The sequence below is a fragment of the Mycteria americana genome, chromosome 22 (genome assembly GCF_035582795.1).
Source record: "Mycteria americana isolate JAX WOST 10 ecotype Jacksonville Zoo and Gardens chromosome 22, USCA_MyAme_1.0, whole genome shotgun sequence".
NCBI lineage: Eukaryota > Metazoa > Chordata > Aves > Ciconiiformes > Ciconiidae > Mycteria > Mycteria americana.
In genome coordinates this window covers 2801302-2818334 of record NC_134386.1, presented here as the reverse complement: position 1 = coordinate 2818334, position 17033 = coordinate 2801302, and the positions used below count along the sequence as shown (strand labels likewise).

General features: G+C 47.1%; 2 protein-coding genes across 3 annotated transcripts; both read left to right on the top strand.

Annotated features, from left to right (window-relative positions):
- The first annotated feature begins 7264 nt into the window (after positions 1 to 7264).
- HOXB8 (homeobox B8) lies at positions 7265 to 8832 on the top strand. Of its 2 annotated transcripts, none has more exons than XM_075523026.1 (2): positions 7265 to 7685; positions 8528 to 8832. In XM_075523026.1, the coding sequence occupies exons 1-2, from the start codon at positions 7265 to 7267 to the stop codon at positions 8830 to 8832; spliced, it is 726 nt and encodes a 241-aa protein (XP_075379141.1). The 2 variants fall into 2 exon arrangements, with proteins under 2 accessions (XP_075379141.1, XP_075379140.1); XM_075523025.1 differs by having other exon boundaries at positions 8525 to 8832.
- A 2425-nt stretch (positions 8833 to 11257) lies between these two features.
- On the top strand, positions 11258 to 15084 carry HOXB7 (homeobox B7). Its single transcript, XM_075522943.1, has 2 exons — positions 11258 to 11661; positions 14608 to 15084. Exons 1-2 carry the CDS (start codon positions 11262 to 11264, stop codon positions 14859 to 14861), a joined length of 654 nt encoding a protein of 217 aa, XP_075379058.1. The 5' UTR covers positions 11258 to 11261; the 3' UTR covers positions 14862 to 15084.
- Positions 15085 to 17033: the final 1949 nt, after the last annotated feature.

Below are 17033 nucleotides of genomic sequence, written 5' to 3'. Positions count from 1 at the left end.
GGGAGGGGGGAGGGAGGCGGGAAAGGGGGGGTCAGGGGGTTTAGTACCAGTTGCTTATATGGTGGGTATTGTAAACTGTGTTTGTGGTTGTGTTTCTGTGAATGTTGAAGCTCGTTTTCTGTTTCTACTGTGGCTTTTGAAAGTCTGCGAAGAGTTCTGCAGTTGATAGTGGATGGAAAATATCGAAATAAACCTCTCTCGTTTTCTTCGTGTGCAAATTTGTATATTTAGCTGCCAGGAGGCTTTCTAGGAACAAGGCGAGTGTAAGGTGGCTTGTTTTAATAGGGCGGGGGAGAAAAAATAGAGAAAAGACATTTATTTCTGCTGTATATCTGAACGAACCGGTGCAGATCTGATTTCAGAGGCGACTGACTTGTATATCCTTAGAGTCAGGTTTTGTGAGACCACTTTTATCTGCTGAACAGAGATTGCTCTGGCAAGAAGCGATAGGCAGATTTGCGGTTTTGGACGGTGTTCCTGCCCTTTTTTTTTCTCCCCCCCCAATGATCCAGAGATAAGAACCAAGTAGCTGCGCCTCGGGGCACTGAAATTTCCACCCTCAATTCCTCTTGAAAAGGGTTAAAAAAAAAAAATCTTCCACTCGACAAGAAACCAGACCTTAAGAGTTTAAGACCATTCCTCAGAAAGTGGTGGTGGTTTTTTTTTTTTTAATGCCTAGACTTTCTCATGTAAAACTTTCCATCATGAAGTAGCTCCTTGGGGGCTTCAAAATTTAACTGTTCTGTTGCCGGAGGGAGTTAAATGGAACCAAACCTCACCCTGCGGCAAAGCCCCTCATCTCCTTCCTCGAAACTCAATTAAGAAAAGCAGTTTCGGAGACATTTTGAGCTAGGGGAAAAAAAAATTGGTGGCAGCAGGATCCTTTCTCTGAATCCGGATTTATTTACAAAAAAAAAAAAAAAAAAGAAGAAGAAGAAAAAAGGTGGTGGGTTGAAAAAGATGATTTGGCTGCGTTTAAGCTGGGCAGTCAAATTTTTTCAGTGTTGTTTGATTCTTCTCAAGGATGGATGAATTTCAAATCTGCTTCATGCTGAATTGATATATTCCTCATAGCTCGAACCGAGTATGGACTTGCCTAAATCCTCATTACTATATTTTTCAGAAGCGTATCCGTGACTTAATTGATGTTTGCAGCCATCGGCCACGAGGATTTAGAGACGTTTTTCACCTTCCTTAGAATTGTGGTAAAGAGCGGATATTTTTAAGACGACAATATAAGGTTCTTTTTAAATAGAATTTAAAATGTTAGTTCATTTTATTAGGAAATATGCTTACTTTAAAAATGTTGGAAAAACTGTCTTCTGTAGCATCAGCCCGGATGTATTTTCCAGAGATGTTTAATGCTCCAGAATAAAAATCGATTTTAGAACAACAGCACCTATATGTCATTGTGTTATACTGCTTCATCTAAAATTTCAGAAATATTTTCATTGTGTTTTCCTGCGTTCTTTAGTGGCTCGTTAAGTGTATTATAAGAATCAATTTTTGCTTAGGTTCAAAAAAAAATGTCCAGAGACAAATGGAAATCATTCCTCTCTGGTGTAGCAAGTGCTTACTTGGTCCCACTCAAACTTGCTGCGTTTCTAAATTATTTTTAAATTATTTTACTTTTTAAATTGCATCTCGTTCATGTCTGCTTACATTTACCGGTGGTCGCTTGTTTGTTCGCCTGTTTATGTGTTTGTTTTTGAGAGTTTAACCTTTAAATTCCCGCATCAGCCTTAGGGGACCAGAAGTAAAGGCGCGGAGTGGACGGGCTTTATTTGACTTTCTTTGGTTTATTCCCCTACCGCCCAAGGAAAACGTTGCTAAAGAAAAATCAGAAACTCAAAACAAACAGTGGGAAATCCCACCCCGCTTTGCCTGCTTGGCATCACCTCGGATTTGACACGCGGTTCCTTTTTCCAAGGGCTCAATGAGCGGTTCCTATAATTCCCTCTCTAAATTCGTTTGACGTTTTATTGCTCATGAAGAAATACAAGCGCTTGGAAAGTGTTTCTATCTCTATATTTAAAAAACAAACAAACCCTAAGACCTGCTCAGCCCTGCAGGAAGCAGGTAGTGAGAAATATAACCGAGAATCTCTTTCCACTAATTTTTAACATAATGGGGGCTCTAAAGGGCAATATTTCACTGCTTTAAAAAAAATCCTTTCTTTGGGGCAGCTCTGAAAAGAAAACAAAAGAAGAAGAAAGATATTTGGAGCTTACTGGGGGAAGAGAGAGAAAGGGAAGTAACTTGTCATAAAAAAAAGGAAAATTCAGTGCAGTGTGCTGCAATAAAAGAATATGACCGCTATAAAACTTTATAGGGTATAAATTTCTGAAGGTTAAGGAACTAAACGGCTGTAAAGCAAACAGTGCAAGAAAACTTTCAGGAACTCCTAAATTACTACAACGACTTGGGAATGTGGGGAAACCCAACGTGTAAATGCTCTTGTTTCTGCTTCAGTCGCATACAAAGTTCCCCTCCTTCCCCCCCCCCGCCTTAAGGGAGGGGGGTAGTTAAAAAATAAGGGGGGGGAGAAGGAGAGAAAAGGTGGGGAGGGACTTTTGCTAATTTATTCTTCTCTTGCAGATGCCGTGAAAATCCAGCGCTCTGGATGATTCCCTTTGTTCTTTTTTTTTCTTCTTCTTCTTTTTTTTTTTTTTTCTTTTTCCTTTAAAGCAATTCCAGGCTGCCAGAACGCTGAGCCATGCACACAACAACAACAACACACACACACACACACAGAGGCACCCCCACACTCACACACTCGAAGTTCTGGCGAGACGTCTGGGCTTGGGAAGCTCTTTATCGGTTTACAGCTCTGGCCTTCCCCCTCCAGAGCAGAATGACCAATTGTTTAGTCTCGGAATTTGAAACAATAGTGGTTTTCAAAAGCAAACCCATTTTTCCCCTCTTTTATTGCCGGGTAGAGCGACTGGATGGCGGAGCTTTCCGCGCGTAAAACCCCGTGCTGCGGGGCGAGGCAGAGGACCCCGATTTTCCTTTTTCTCCCTCTTTTCCTCCCTCCCCTTCCCCCGCTTTTCCCCGGTTTTATTTCCCCAGGTCCGAGGGGGGACACCCCCTTCTCCCCCCCTTTTTTTTAACCCCCTCCCCAAGGAACTCTCTCCCCCCACCCGGCCGGGGCGCAGGCTGCAGTGCCGCGCCGCGCCGCGAGGTGGCGCCCTTGCTCCACGTTAGACGCGCGTCATCCCGCGCTCGGCCGCGGGGCTCCGCGTAACACCTTGATGTCATCAGCGACGGCAAGCGGGCTGGGTGCTGGCCGGCACGAATAATCCCGAGGCATAAAATAGAGGGTTAATTATAGCGATTTTGCCCATTTTCTAGGTTACAACTATTTTTTTCCCCCGCGAGGGTAAATGACGTGAGGCTGGGGGAAAAAAAAAAAAGAAGAGTTAAGCTGGAGGTTCTGTGCTGGGATGCGGTGAGAGGTGGGACACGCATCTAGCTGCAATGTTCATTTAAAGGGGAGGAAAAAAACCCACAAAACCTTGGGGTTTTGTCTTCTCTACTTGGGGTGGAGGTGGGAGGAGAGCTTAATTATCTCCAAAGCGAAGATTTACGTTTGCCGGACTAGAAAAGAGAGGGGCTCGAAGATTTTGGGGAGAAAGGCGCACACAGAATCAGGACATTTGTCCCTGGCTCTTTACCTCAGCCGTTGGGATGATCTGCGCTTTCTCGGCTCTTTATTTTATATGTTTTAGATTCATAACCATCGCTGAAAAAAAAAACCCCACCCCAGTATATGCTTTTTAGAAGTCGAACGGTTAATTTTTGGTACACTTGCTCTGTCTTTTGGTAATGCTACTGTTCTTTGCCCAAGGTCTTTGCTTAATATGTTTGGAAATATTTTTAAATGTTACAAAACAGTAAATTAATCCAAAATGCTCCTAACTTACCACGGTTTTGATATGTATAAATACTCCACTGATGCAGCAGCAGCAAAAATGTAAACTTTTAACTCCGTTAGTTCACTTTTATTTTGGCCTTTGTTTCTTCAAAATTACGAGACCAAAATTATTCAGACGTTCCCGTCCTTCAGCTACTAATTCAGCTACAAATACCATAGAGAGAAATGGTGGCAATAATTTCAATGTAGGTTTTCTTTCAAATTGTTATAAACAAGTATTTTCTGAATAAACGTTTCTCCACCAGAAAATACGCCCGTTCCCCAATAAGCAGCATTCTGGGGAAGAACGTAACAAATTAAACCGATACACACACGAGAGCAGGGTGCGAGATGTTGTTTTCAAAAGCAAAGTTTATGCACCTCAAGACTCTGCTTAAATGCTGCGAAATGAAATCCAAATGTAAAGAGAAATAGATGGGGAAAATAAGGAAAAAATCCTGCCCTTGTGCATTCAGTAAAATGCAGAGCAGTGAAAAGTTAAGGTTTACCTAGGAAAGGGTTTGGGGTTCTTTTTTTTTTCCTTCTGAATTCCTAATAAATCTTTCCTCCGCTGGGTATTTATAAATTATCTTCTCCCTCCCAGACACACACACATCCCCACTTGTTTTTTCTTATAATAGAAACATTTTCCTTTCATCAGGAATCTGAGTACAGTAGATGAATGATTTAAGATCAGCCATTGATTTCTGGTGCATTGGTGAGTTACCATCACATCACGACCATAAAATTCTCCCGCACTTGATAAAAACGTTAACTTCCAAGAACAACTTCACTCCCGCCTTCTTGGGGTCCACGTATGAACGGGAATTCCTGCTATTTTCTACTTTACAAACTCGAATAGATGGGAGCACGCCTCTAAATACACATAGAAGACAGCTTCTTTTCTAAAAATACTTTAGTCGATTCAATTCTTTTTTTTTTTTCCCCGCTTTCTTGAAAATTCCAGCACCGAGCATCCCCACGCCAAGCTGCAAAGCTCTATTTACTTCTGTGCACCATTTCTGGGGTTTTATGTTCAAAGATGAAACCAAAATCTGCTCAATCGACAATAAAAGTGTTGAGAAAAATAAAATGTTAACTTGTCTTTTAAGGAGGGGAAAAAGCCTTAATTATACCACTGCAAGTACTCCAACAACAATAATTACTTGAAAAGGCTCTTAGACTCGACTGAAATTATCCCTACACAAAATAAAGGAAACGTATTTACTTAAATTATTTCTCTAAGGATGGTTTTAAAGTTTTATTCCGTTACTATCTTTGTTTTTTTTCTCCCTTTCTTTCCCTCTCTCTTTCTTTCCCTCTTAACTCCCTGCCTATTCCCACCGCCAATTTTAATTCAAGTCTTTTTTTCCCAAAGCCCTGGCAAGGCAGACTAACCGAAACATCTCAACTTTTTCCTCTTTTCCATGCTGTGGAGGTTGAAAATTGTCCCTCGGTTGAAGGCAGGCAGGAGTGAAACCGTCTTTAATTCACCTTTCTCGTGTCCAAACAGCTCAGACGGATGCAATGGGAAGCAGCAGAAATCTAGCCAGGGCAAAGGAAGAAAAAAGATTAAAGAACAGAGGTTTAAAAGAGTGTCTTTAACTCCTATCGAAGGTGGAAGGATTGGGGAATATAGGTGGCATGGCGAGGGGCTTGGAGGGGCGTCGTGGGTGTCAGGCAGGCTGGGGCACGTTTGCCTTGGGAGGGTTTGGGGTGGTTATTAGCTGAAATACGCCTCGGTAATATTTGCTGACTGCGATAAATGAATTTCAAAATCTACCCCCTGTGTGTTTAGCTGGTGGAAAATTGCAGCGTTGGCATCTTAGGGGTAAGTTTGCTCCGTTGTTACCAAATGCCAATAAAAGAGAAAGCCTCTCTCCTCTCTCCCTTACCCCACCCACCCCCCCTTCTCCCCAGTTTTCATTAGAAGTATCAGGGAAAAAAAAAAAAAAAAAAAAGGAGAAAAAAATTGAAGTTATTGAGGAGGGGGTGAGGTAGGGAACAGCCATCAGCTACTGACCATAAAGGTTCTGCTCGGGGTGCGATAAGCGACACAATACTTTTAGTTGGCAACATCCCCCCCCCCCCTTGAACAAGTCCTCGGCGGGGGGGGCGGCAGGGAGGGGGCTGCGGGAGAGCCACCAAAAGCCGGCGTTATATATGAAAAACTATAATCATTTTAATTCAATATTGACACCTCACCATCTCGCTGTAATGCGGACGGGTCCAATCGAAACCTCTGGTTTATAGCAGTAGAGGAACGAACTCGTAAAATCCTAACGGCTTTTATGTAGTGCGGTATAAACAACAACAACATCCCCGGCTTTATGGCGTTTTATAGTTTGTTAAACAGTTTACAGCCTTTTTTGGGGCTATTACAAATGCAATTCCCTTCATGTGATAGTTAAACCTTTATCAATAATAAGGAAATTGATCATTAAAATGTTAAATATGACTACCTCGTTTGTTTTAAAATATGTTTAGGGTAAGAAGCTGTATGATTTGATAACTTGTATTAAAATACCAATTACATTTATAGGACCTTTTAAAACTGGTAGCAATTAAATCGTGTTCTTTTACAGTTTTCCAAAGCGACCCTGACATTTAAAAAGGCTAAAACTGCCTCGTTAAAATTTTGAAATTAACGACTGCGAGCGCTTCTCTTTAATTTTCCAACACTCCCCAAAAATCAATCTTTTGGGTGGTCTAGGTATGTGATTTGTTGTGAGGCGAGCGATATCTCATTAATGTAGGTAGTTAAACATATTTAATCCGTATATTCACCCCACCTCCTTCTCCCTTCCCCTCTCGCTCCCTCTCTCTCTCGCTCGCTCGCTCCCTCTCCCTCTCTCGCTCCCCCTCGCTTGCTTTTCCTTCTTTATTCTCTCACACTCTTCCTTTCACAATCATGCGGTGCAGAGTCCGTGTGGAGTAAGGAGAAGCCAATAGGATGAGGTTTTGGTAATAGATGCAAATGATCATGAAAAGACACTGCAAAATATGAAACAACTCATTTGCGCTGAAGTAAATCACTGAAAACTGTTTATGAACTGGCATCTCTTCTTGGAAATGTAAAGCGAGAACTCTTTAAGTGGCGATTTTTTTTTTTTTTTAGGGGTGGGGGGGAGGAAAGAATTCAATATCATGCAGGCTTAGAGTTTTGATTATATCCTCCTTTTATATTCCTGGAAATCACAAACTGTCGTTGCTTAGCATCTTAGCGCTTTCTTTTTTTGCTAATAGATTCCCGTGGTCTGGTTTGGTTGGCTTCTTTTTTTTTTTTTTTTTTTTTTTTTTCCTCCCCTTTTCTTCCTCCTCCAAACAAATATTCTTATTTAAATTAAAATGAGCTCTTATTTTGTCAACTCACTCTTCTCCAAATACAAAACCGGGGACTCCTTGCGTCCCAACTACTATGACTGTGGGTTCGCTCAGGATCTTGGGGGCAGACCCACGGTGGTGTACGGACCCAGCACGGGGGGCACCTTCCAGCATCCGACCCAAATCCAGGAGTTCTACCACGGAGCATCCTCACTCTCCAGCTCCCCTTACCAACAGAATCCCTGCGCCGTGGCGTGCCATGGGGACCCCGGCAACTTCTATGGCTACGACCCCTTGCAAAGGCAGAGCCTCTTCAGCGCCCAGGAGTCGGACTTGGTGCAGTACACGGACTGCAAGCTTGCTGCCAGCGGCCTTGGAGAGGAGGCGGAGAGCTCGGAGCAGAGCCCTTCTCCGACCCAGCTTTTCCCTTGGATGCGACCGCAAGGTGAGGCGAGATGGAGAGGACAGCGAGGAGGCATTGCCTGAGCCCATAAAGTAGCCCGCTTGCTTGCTTTCTGCCCCTCTTGCTTGCTTTCTTTCTTTCGCTCCCTTTTTCTTCCCCAGTGACTGTATTTTACTGCTTTATGGGGGTAAACTTTTGCACTTGTAAATTGCTTTATAGTTTAATTACCCTGAAGGAGACCTTTTCTTCTGGGGGCTGAGCGAGCCGGGCTTTCTGTGGAAGGAAGCGTCCTTAAAGTTTATGGCACTTTTATAGCCTTAAAAAGCCCCTTCATTTTTGTTTTGCGTTTGATTTGGGATTTCGCTGGTGCTCCTTGCTCTCCCCGGGCTGCGGCTCTTTTATTTTTTCGTGTGTGTGGTTTTTTTTTTTGCGGGATCCCACAGAGCCGGGCTCTGTTGTTGTTGTTGTGGTGGTTCGGGTAATAATAAGTGTGCAAGTGCAGGCTTTAGCTGGGCTGCTCGGAGTGGGCTGGTGGGTGACCCCCCCCCTCCCCTGCCACCATCACCCCTTTCCTTTATAACCATCTTCCCTTTTATAATATTCTACAGGAGCCTTTCCCTCTCCCTGTTTGCTTCCTGCCTTTGCTCCTGCGAGTCCTTTCTTCCTCCCCCTCCCCTGCCTCTGTGTGTGTGTGTGAGCGTGTGTGCGCGGGTGTGAGTGTGTGTGCGCGGGTGTGAGTGTGTGTGCGCGGGTGTGAGCGGGTGTGAGCGTGTGTGGGAGCGGGTGTGAGCCTGTGTGTGCCTACTCCCGAGCCTGGTTTATGTATCTTTCAACCTCCTTCTCTTCTTCCCCTCTTCCACCCAACCTTTGCAATTCCCCAGCAGCCGCTGGACGGAGGAGGGGGAGGCAAACCTACAGCCGCTACCAGACGCTGGAACTGGAGAAGGAATTTCTATTTAATCCCTACCTGACCCGCAAACGGAGGATCGAGGTCTCGCATGCCCTGGGATTGACAGAAAGGCAGGTCAAAATCTGGTTCCAGAACAGGAGGATGAAATGGAAAAAGGAAAACAACAAAGACAAGTTTCCCAGCAGCAAATGCGAGCAGGAAGAACTGGAAAAACAGAAAATGGAAAGAGCCCAGGAGGTGGACGAGGAAGGGGAAGCACAGAAGGCGGACAAGAAATAAAAGGATTTTTAAGGACTGAAAGGCAAGCGCTGCTGGGGTGGAAGAGCCCCTGAGCCCCACGTTAATGGCAGTTAATGTAAGGGAGGGGTGGGAAAAAAACCAACAATGCATAGAAAAGAGAAAGGAAAAAAAAAAAAAACCTTTTATTGCTGTAAAACAATATAGCTGTGAGCACCACTTTCCTGATTATCCTTTGATACAATGAACAGTATGCAAAAGTGATCGGGAGGTCTCTCCTGCCTTTTGCCAGTTATTAACTAGTGGTAGTGTAACGCAATAGCTTATGTAAAACATGACTGTGAAATTCTCTCTCTCTCTCTGTCTTTCTCTCTGTCTCTCTCTTCTTTCCTGGGGGGTGGGTTGGTTAACATAGCTTTCAATGCTATAGGAGTTACGTGAAATTACATTTGTGCACTTTTTTTTTTGGTTGTTTATTTTCCACCTTTTTTGTTGTGGTTTATCTGTATGTACTGGAGGTAGCTATTGAAACAAACATCCCAACAACATGAAACTGCCTATTTATGCTATAGTTATCTCTCTCTCTCTCTCTCTCTTTCTCTCTTTACTTTCCTTACTTCTATTCTGTTCTTTGGTTCGGGATTTTCTTTTTTTTTTTTTTTGTTTACAATTTTTGAATGTCTCTTCCAAAAAAAAGGGAAAAAAGAAAAAAAAAAAGACAAGAAAAAAAGCGGTTTTCTCTCCTTTAGTTAGCATGCGCACAGTGAAGCAAGTTGTAAAGTGATCTTTAGGTTAACTGTGAAAAAGAATGTATACTGTATACGTGAATTACTTTATTGGGGGAACTAATGATATATTTTGTTGTTCTTTCATCACTTTGTTCTATTGTCTAAACCTGGAAGCGGCGGAAGAAAGTTACAATAAAGTTTACAAGCGAGAATTCCGTGACATCATTCTTTTACCCTGCTCCATTTCCTCCAGGACCACTTTGATAGAAAGGAAATAAAAGTCAATTGTGTCGGAGCTGCAGCCCTGGCCATCAAAGACTTCTGTGCCTGGAGAGATGCTGGCGGGCTGGCTCGCTGCTGGGCCGGGCGGAGGCAGGGGCTGGGGCCGGGGAGCTGCTGCCTGGGGGCCGTGGGGAAGGGGAGGGGGACGGGGCAACTGCCATGGCTTCTGCTCCTGTTGTTCTTCCTAGCAGTTCCTGGGTGGTGACAGGTTGGGAGGCTGTCTGGAAATCCTTCCTGAAGGTAACGTGTGTTGGTTTTGTTTTTCCTTTCTCTTTCCTCCTTTCTCCCTCTCTCCTCGCCCACCCTGCTGTCCCCGCAAGACGAAGCCCAGCTCTGGGTCCCCCTTCTTTTCCTCCTACTCATCTCCCTGCAAAAAAAATTGCCAGTCGCGCAGCTGAGCTGCTTTCTGCTCCTTCGCCTGTCGAGCTGCCCTGCCATGGCAATAGAGGAGTGCGGGGATGCACACCCATCCCCTCGCAGCATAACCTTGGGAAAGGAGAATCAGCACAGACCCTAGATGCACATCCACCATTGTCTGGGCTGCTTTTCCTGCCTGTAAGACTTTCTTTCTTCCTAACCCCCCCGCCAAGAAAAAAAAATTGAGGCAGATCACATTTTGGAAGGTCTCTCTGCTTCTCCAGCAGAAAGCAAATCAGCCAGCTGGTAAGGTTTTACTTCTAACTGTAATTGAGTCCCGCAGAACCGCTGACACGCTGAACAAGGGATCTGTGCACTCTTTATTTTTCGCAACAAGAAAAGCAAATGCCAGCTCAATACGAAGCTCAAAGCCTGTGGCACTGGAATAAATTAGATATAGAGCTGAATGGCATTTTGGAAAAAAGAACCCTGAAACTATTAGGTATCAATGAGACATTTGTCTTTTTTTTTTTTTTGGGGGGGGGGGGGTGGTCGGGGAGGGGGAAGAGGGTCAAGGGGGGAGGGGAGAGAATTCTGTACAGTCTTGTGAAAAAGTACCTCGGAGCGGGGGAAATGGTGCGCAGGAGGGAATTTTAGACGGGATCAATAAAGGGATAAATAGAGCTCCCTTCCCTTTCCTCCAGCAGAGAGAGACCGAGAGGGAGACGCTGTTTTATCAGCAACGTGCTTTTACCCCCCCCCCCCCTTTTCTCTTTCTCCTTCGGTCTGAGCTGAAAACTGATTACAGGTTGCTTATCGACTCCAGCACAATTTCACCCCTTCCAGCATAGATCTTGGAGGGTTTTATATCGCATCAATTATTTATCATATTTTATAAATCCAGCAGCACTACAATTTTTTGCCCCCGAGGAGGGAGCGGGCGGCGATTGGCGCCGCCGGAGCCACGTGCCCGCGCGTCACATGGGCCGGGAGGAAAAAGGGCTCCTTTTTGGTGTAAATCTGGACTCTAATTCCGTAATATATCACGGTACCTCGTAAAACCGACACTAAAACGTCCCGACCTACAAATCACCCGGCCAAATTATGAGTTCATTGTATTATGCGAATGCTTTATTTTCTAAATATCAAGCCGCAAGTTCGGTTTTCCCATCCGGAGTCTTTCCCGAGCAAACTTCTTGCGCTTTCGCCTCCAACACCCAGCGAGCGGGCTATGGGGCCGGATCCACGCCTCCCTTCGCCGCCTCAATGCCCGGGCTCTACTCCAGTGGCAGCGCCGTGCACCCCCAGCCCCCCAGCATGTATTCCTCCGGTTACGGCCTGGAGCCCGGCTCCTTCAACATGCACTGTTCCCCTTTTGAGCAAAACCTCTCCATGATGTGCCCGGGAGATGCCTCCAAGCAGAATTGCAGCAAAACGGACCAGAGGGACTCAGATTTGCAAAGCGACAGTAACTTCCGTATCTACCCCTGGATGAGGAGCACAGGTAAGCCCCAGCCTCCCCCCAGAAAGGAGCCCGGGGTGGGGGTGGGGGTGGGGGGAGTGTAAATTATTTGATGGCGTGCGCGGGGGGTGGCGGAGGGGGAGGGGAGGGGGGAATTGTCCCCAACTCCTTTCATGACGTTTCACCGAAAACGCGTCTTCAAAAGAGAGAGGGAGAGAGCGAACACACCCCCCCACCCCCCCCGCCATAAAGCCATCCTTTTAGCTTTAAATATTTATTGGTGTTGCTGGGGCTGTGTGTGTGCAGTTTGTCTTAGAAGGGACAGACAGAGCTGCAGAAATAATGGCCAGCCCCTTCTTCTCCTATATTTACAGGATGGAGATTGTGCTACCCCCATGTAGATATAGATATAGATTCTGAAAGGAACTATTTATGGGAGGTGCTTGCAAGCTTGGCTTGTTTTCTGTTAGATTGCAAAACCTGCATTTGCCAGCCCCTCACCGCAATGTCCCAGGCACTGCAATTAAGCGTAGCGTGTTGCCATCAGAAACAGCAACACATCATTCCCGCTGCAATTAAAAGCCCCGCTCTCAAAACGGTGACACTCCGGCCGGAATCCGGATGGATGGATGGATAGGGGGGGAAGGAGGTATATCCGTGTGACCTTCCGAAAAACATCACCGCGGAGGGGTGCGGTGCGCTCCGCACGTTGGGGAGGGCTCTTTGGGGACCGTGGGGTGCTCAGCGTGGCCCTGCCCGGCCCCCCTCCCAACCCCCTCCCGCCCCGGGGCTGGGGGTCCCCGGGGACGCTGCCGCGGCGCAGGGCAGCGCAGCTCCGCGGAAGGCCGCGCAGTGCTCCGCGCGAGCGGAGCGGGGCGGGGGACGCCCCACGCCGGGACACGCTGTCCCCGCACATGTGTCTCAAACCCCAAACCCGCTGAATGCCGGGCGGCCGCGCTGCCTTCAGTCCCCAAGGCGCTCCGTCTCAGGGTATTAATGTCAATTAACATTTAATAAATATCCCTTTCCCCTGCGCGGGAGCGGGCCCGGGCCCGGCGCGTCCCGGCTCCCCCCGGGCTCGGCTGCACGGAGCGAACCGGGGCCGGGCCGGGCGCTCCCCCCGCTCGGAGCAGCCCGGCCGGTGTCCGTGTGCACGCGTGGTGGTGTTTACACTCGTGTAATCCTGCGAAGGGGGGGAGAAAGGCGCTGCTGTCCCGGCTGGGAGCCGAGGGAAAGGCGTGAGCTCCTTTTCCAGCCGCCCCGGCTTCGCCTCTGCCGTGCCAGATTGCAGCCGGAGAGCATCCCTGGGAGGCAGCCCCCGCCCCCCCCCGGCCAAATATTGGGGAAGGGGCTTGTCAGGAACCCTCGGGGGCGAGGGGAGTGCGGGCAGCCTCCCTGCGAGGCAGAGGGAAAAGAAAACAGCGGAGCAGCCAATGTAGAGCGGTTTATAAAGGCAGGAGTTACCCTCGCACTTATTTGGTGGTCAGTTTTTTCCATTACCTGCTCCATAATTCATTCACTTTTACAGTTGATTTATCAAAGACCAAATATTTCTCGTCGTAAACACTTCATCTCTGCTTTTATCTGACTTTAGATTTAAGAAGCCCCTCCACTCACCCCCCTTTTAGCCCGTGACGCTGCGAGGATCAACATTAGAGGGGGTTTGGAAGCAGGGAAACGCGCGGGGTCCTGCGCTCAAAAAAGCCCTGGATACTCTGGGATCTGATGAACCTAAAACCAGAGAAACTCGACCTCGGTCGTAAAAGCGGGGTCCCCCCGCCCGCCCACCCTCCCACCCCCCCCGTGCCTCATGCCCACTGTGCGATCGCGCTTGTGGAATTTCATCAGCGAGCAGAGATAGAGTTGTCATCCCTATTCAGCAGCAGTTTATGGCTCTCCCCTCAGCGGATTTTACAACCCACATTCCACGACCTGCACATTTTTACTTTACAGCTAGCCTGGCTATTTTGCCTTTTTTTTTTTTCCCCCTCCTTTTAATGACTGGATCTTTTCTTCTTTTAAAAAGAAAGGGGGGGGGGGGGGGGGAAAGGGAAGAAGAAGAGGAGTCCGGTGGAATGTGTGGAGGAGAGGCCAAGGGCTGCTCTTCGCCACCCCCATTGCTCTGGGAGAGAATACACTATACTATAGATATACATAGCATTTACATAGAAAATAGAGGCAGGATCACAAACAACATATTGTGGAATTATTTCCAATCAGACTCCAGGAAATGTCGGGTGGAAGGGAGAAGTAGGAGCTGGGCCCTTTCCAAAGGCCGCTCGCAGGCAGCTGGAGGGTGGTGGGGAGCCTGGGGTGAGCATTGAGGGGCTTCTCATCTGTGCACACCCCCATAAGAGCAGCCCGGGGGTAGCAGCCCCCCCATCAGCCCCAGAAGTCACTGCTGTGCCCGAAACATCCCCTGGAATAATTAAGACCATCACACACCTTCCAAGCAGGCGCCCTGATGACAGCTTTAAGAGAGGACAAATAGTTGGATTTGTGTAGGTAGCAGATGCCTCTCTCGCTCTCACTCGCCTGTATTTCTGTATTTATTCCCCAACCATCCGAAATTTCTGGCGTCTAAATAAAAATTAAAGCAGGAGCTCAGTCTGGGCGCTGCTACGAGGGCAGGAAACTTTCTGAAGTTTGTTGTTCACTCGGAGACACGCACAGGCACACGGAAAAAAAAAGCACTGCAGGCTTTTCCTAGATGAAGGGAAACTGAAGCTGGGGTGGTTTGGGGGCTGAGAACAGGGAGGGTGAGGTGGGGAAAGCCTCGAGCAGAAGGAGCTGATCTTGCTAATAAAAAGAAGGGCTGTCCCAGGTTGCACACTTCCTCCGAGGATTTTGTCCCCCCGTGGGTCTGCAGTGGATGGGCGCTTGCTAGGCTGCACCCAAAAACAAAAGCAAGAGAGCAAACCAAACCAGCAGCCCCAAAACCATCTCCCCCAAAGCCCCAGCTGATCCCAGTTTGCCTTCCTTCCCCAGGCACCGACAGAAAACGCGGCCGCCAGACCTACACCAGGTACCAGACCCTGGAGCTGGAGAAGGAGTTCCACTACAACCGCTACCTGACGAGGAGGAGACGCATCGAGATCGCCCACGCCCTGTGTCTCACGGAGAGACAGATCAAAATCTGGTTCCAGAACAGGCGCATGAAGTGGAAAAAAGAAAATAAAACTGCCTGCTCCGGCTCCAACAGCCAGGAAAAACCAGACGCGGAGGACGACGAGGAGGAATGAAAGGGGCGAGAGGTGGATGCAGGAAACGTGGGAAACCCACGCGAGAAAAAAAGGGGGGAAAAACACAGAAAAAGACTATATATTAAAATAGATAAATGATAAGCGCATAAATAATTAAAAACCCTAGGAATGATACATTGTGTTTCCTGACACTGAAAAAAATACTACCTATATTAAAGTCTTTTTTTTTTTTTTACAATAGAATGACTATCTACCTATTAAATGTGGCTTTAGAGTCAGAATAGACACATTTTTCTATGTGAGTCTTCCTATAGTACAAGTAATTTGTAAATCTCCGTTTGTACTTCGCTGTGTCCTTTTTGGTATGAAGTAACGTGGTCGTGTTTAGCACCTTTAATTTAGAAAATGTGACCTGAAAATCTGAATGCAAATGATACTTAGCGTATATAGTCCTGTACATAATATGAATGATTATTACGCCTTCTCCCTGTAACCTCTGTGGTTCTTTTCTCCTTGCTATGCTCTTTTGTCTGTGTATATTTTTCCCTGGATTTCTTCCTTGTTGGAGTCTCTACGAAAAAAAGAAGAGGAATTAATATTGTGCTACGTAAAATGTTGTATAGCAAAGTAGCAAATTATTTAATGGCGACGCGTTGCCTTTTTTTTTTTTTCCCCCTTGTCTGTGATTATTATTCTTCGAAATAAAAAGGAAATCTCCAATAATCTACTATCGTGTTGCGTTTCTTCCCCTTTTCTTATTAAAAATGAAGCACGGGCTTTTGGAATTGCTTTTTCCCGTGTAAAATAAATAGACTAAGAACTCCTTTTAGATTAATACACGCCCGACCTATCACCCTGAACGTCTCTCTTTTTTTAGGACAGTCACTCCTTTCAAAATTTTAGGAGCTTTTCGATAGATTTGGCGAATGTACTAAGATAGCATTGATATTCGGGGCTCGGGAAATGCGGGCTGGTCCTTGCTCTCTCCCTCCGTGACTGCGCTGGGGCTATTCCTGATGTAGGTAAGAGCATAAAGGAGGAATGCAAAGAAGCCAGAAACAGCCCAAATAGTCTTTCCGCCCCTTGTTTTAATTCTCTCCTTCTTGTAACTAATTTGCAGAAAACCAATCTATTTTGCCGTGTATATATATATTTTTTTTAGATTGTCCCTCCGCCCTTCAATTACTTTACTGCGGACTGGAACTCTTTCATTAGCACCAAATAATGTTGAGCATCAAAGCACGCATAAAATAAATTAAAGCAATTAAACGCAGGGAAAAAAAAAAAAACAAACAACAAAACACAACCAACCCCAACAATGCAAAACAAAAGGCGAGTAAATTTAAGCACTTGCGCGGGGGAGCATCCTCCGCCGCCCTCACCCCCCCCCCGCCCCTGCCTCTTTATTTACATTGCCAGCCTGCGCAGTAAAACCGCGGATTCCTCCCGCGGAGGCTCCGCGTAATTTACTCCACAAACGCGTTGCGCAAGATGCACAGGGGAGGAAAAGAAAATATATATCTAATGCAGCCAGCTTTGGAAGGGGTGGGCGATGGCAGCTTTCCACCTTCTCCCCTGCCTTCCCTCCCTGCCTCGCTGCTTTCCCACCGCCCACCACCGCAGATGACTCCACGGCCTCGGCGAAGGCGAGCAGGGCATCCAGCCTTCGGCAGGTTTTAGCCCAAAATCAGATGCCACGTCAAGCATCTGCGCGCCCACGTCTCTACTACGGATTTGCAGTGTATGCTGCATAGGCTAATTATGGGAAGGCCATTAGGAACGGCAGCAGCTCGTGTGGCTTTCTGCACGCTGAAATTCCCACTTGAAGGGAAAATAGAGGGAAATCTTCCTTTTTCCTTGGTGAAACCCCTTGGTGCAATCTCTTGTGCATAGCGGGGAAAAAAAAAAAGCAGCGGTTCCAGAAATTTCCCCCCCGCTCGCCCCCTCCACCCCCCCGCCCCGCTCCTGGCCCGCAGTGGCCCGGCTAGGCTGCCCCCCCTGGCCCGGACCTCTGCGGCCGGGGGGCAAGCAGGGATTGAGGAGAATTCCAGGAAAAAAAAAGGCAAAGCGAGTCCCACCCACGCTGTAATATGCTAAAGCCAGGGCAGCGCTTTACCGGCGGGGTGTCCCACCTTGCCGGAGCATCCCCCCCCCGCCCCCATTCCGCGCTATAGCGGGGCCGCGGGGGGAGCCGGGCGGGGTCCCGGCGGC

Excerpts from the sequence above, each read along its gene's own strand:
- HOXB7 (XM_075522943.1), top strand. The coding sequence starts at position 11,262 with ATGAGTTCATTGTATTATGCGAATGCTTTATTTTCTAAATATCAAGCC. Across the intron at positions 11,662-14,607 it reads CCCCTGGATGAGGAGCACAG|GCACCGACAGAAAACGCGGC; the intron begins GTAAGCCCCAGC and ends TTCCTTCCCCAG.
- HOXB8 (XM_075523025.1), top strand. The coding sequence starts at position 7,265 with ATGAGCTCTTATTTTGTCAACTCACTCTTCTCCAAATACAAAACCGGG. Across the intron at positions 7,686-8,524 it reads CCCTTGGATGCGACCGCAAG|CAGCCGCTGGACGGAGGAGG; the intron begins GTGAGGCGAGAT and ends GCAATTCCCCAG.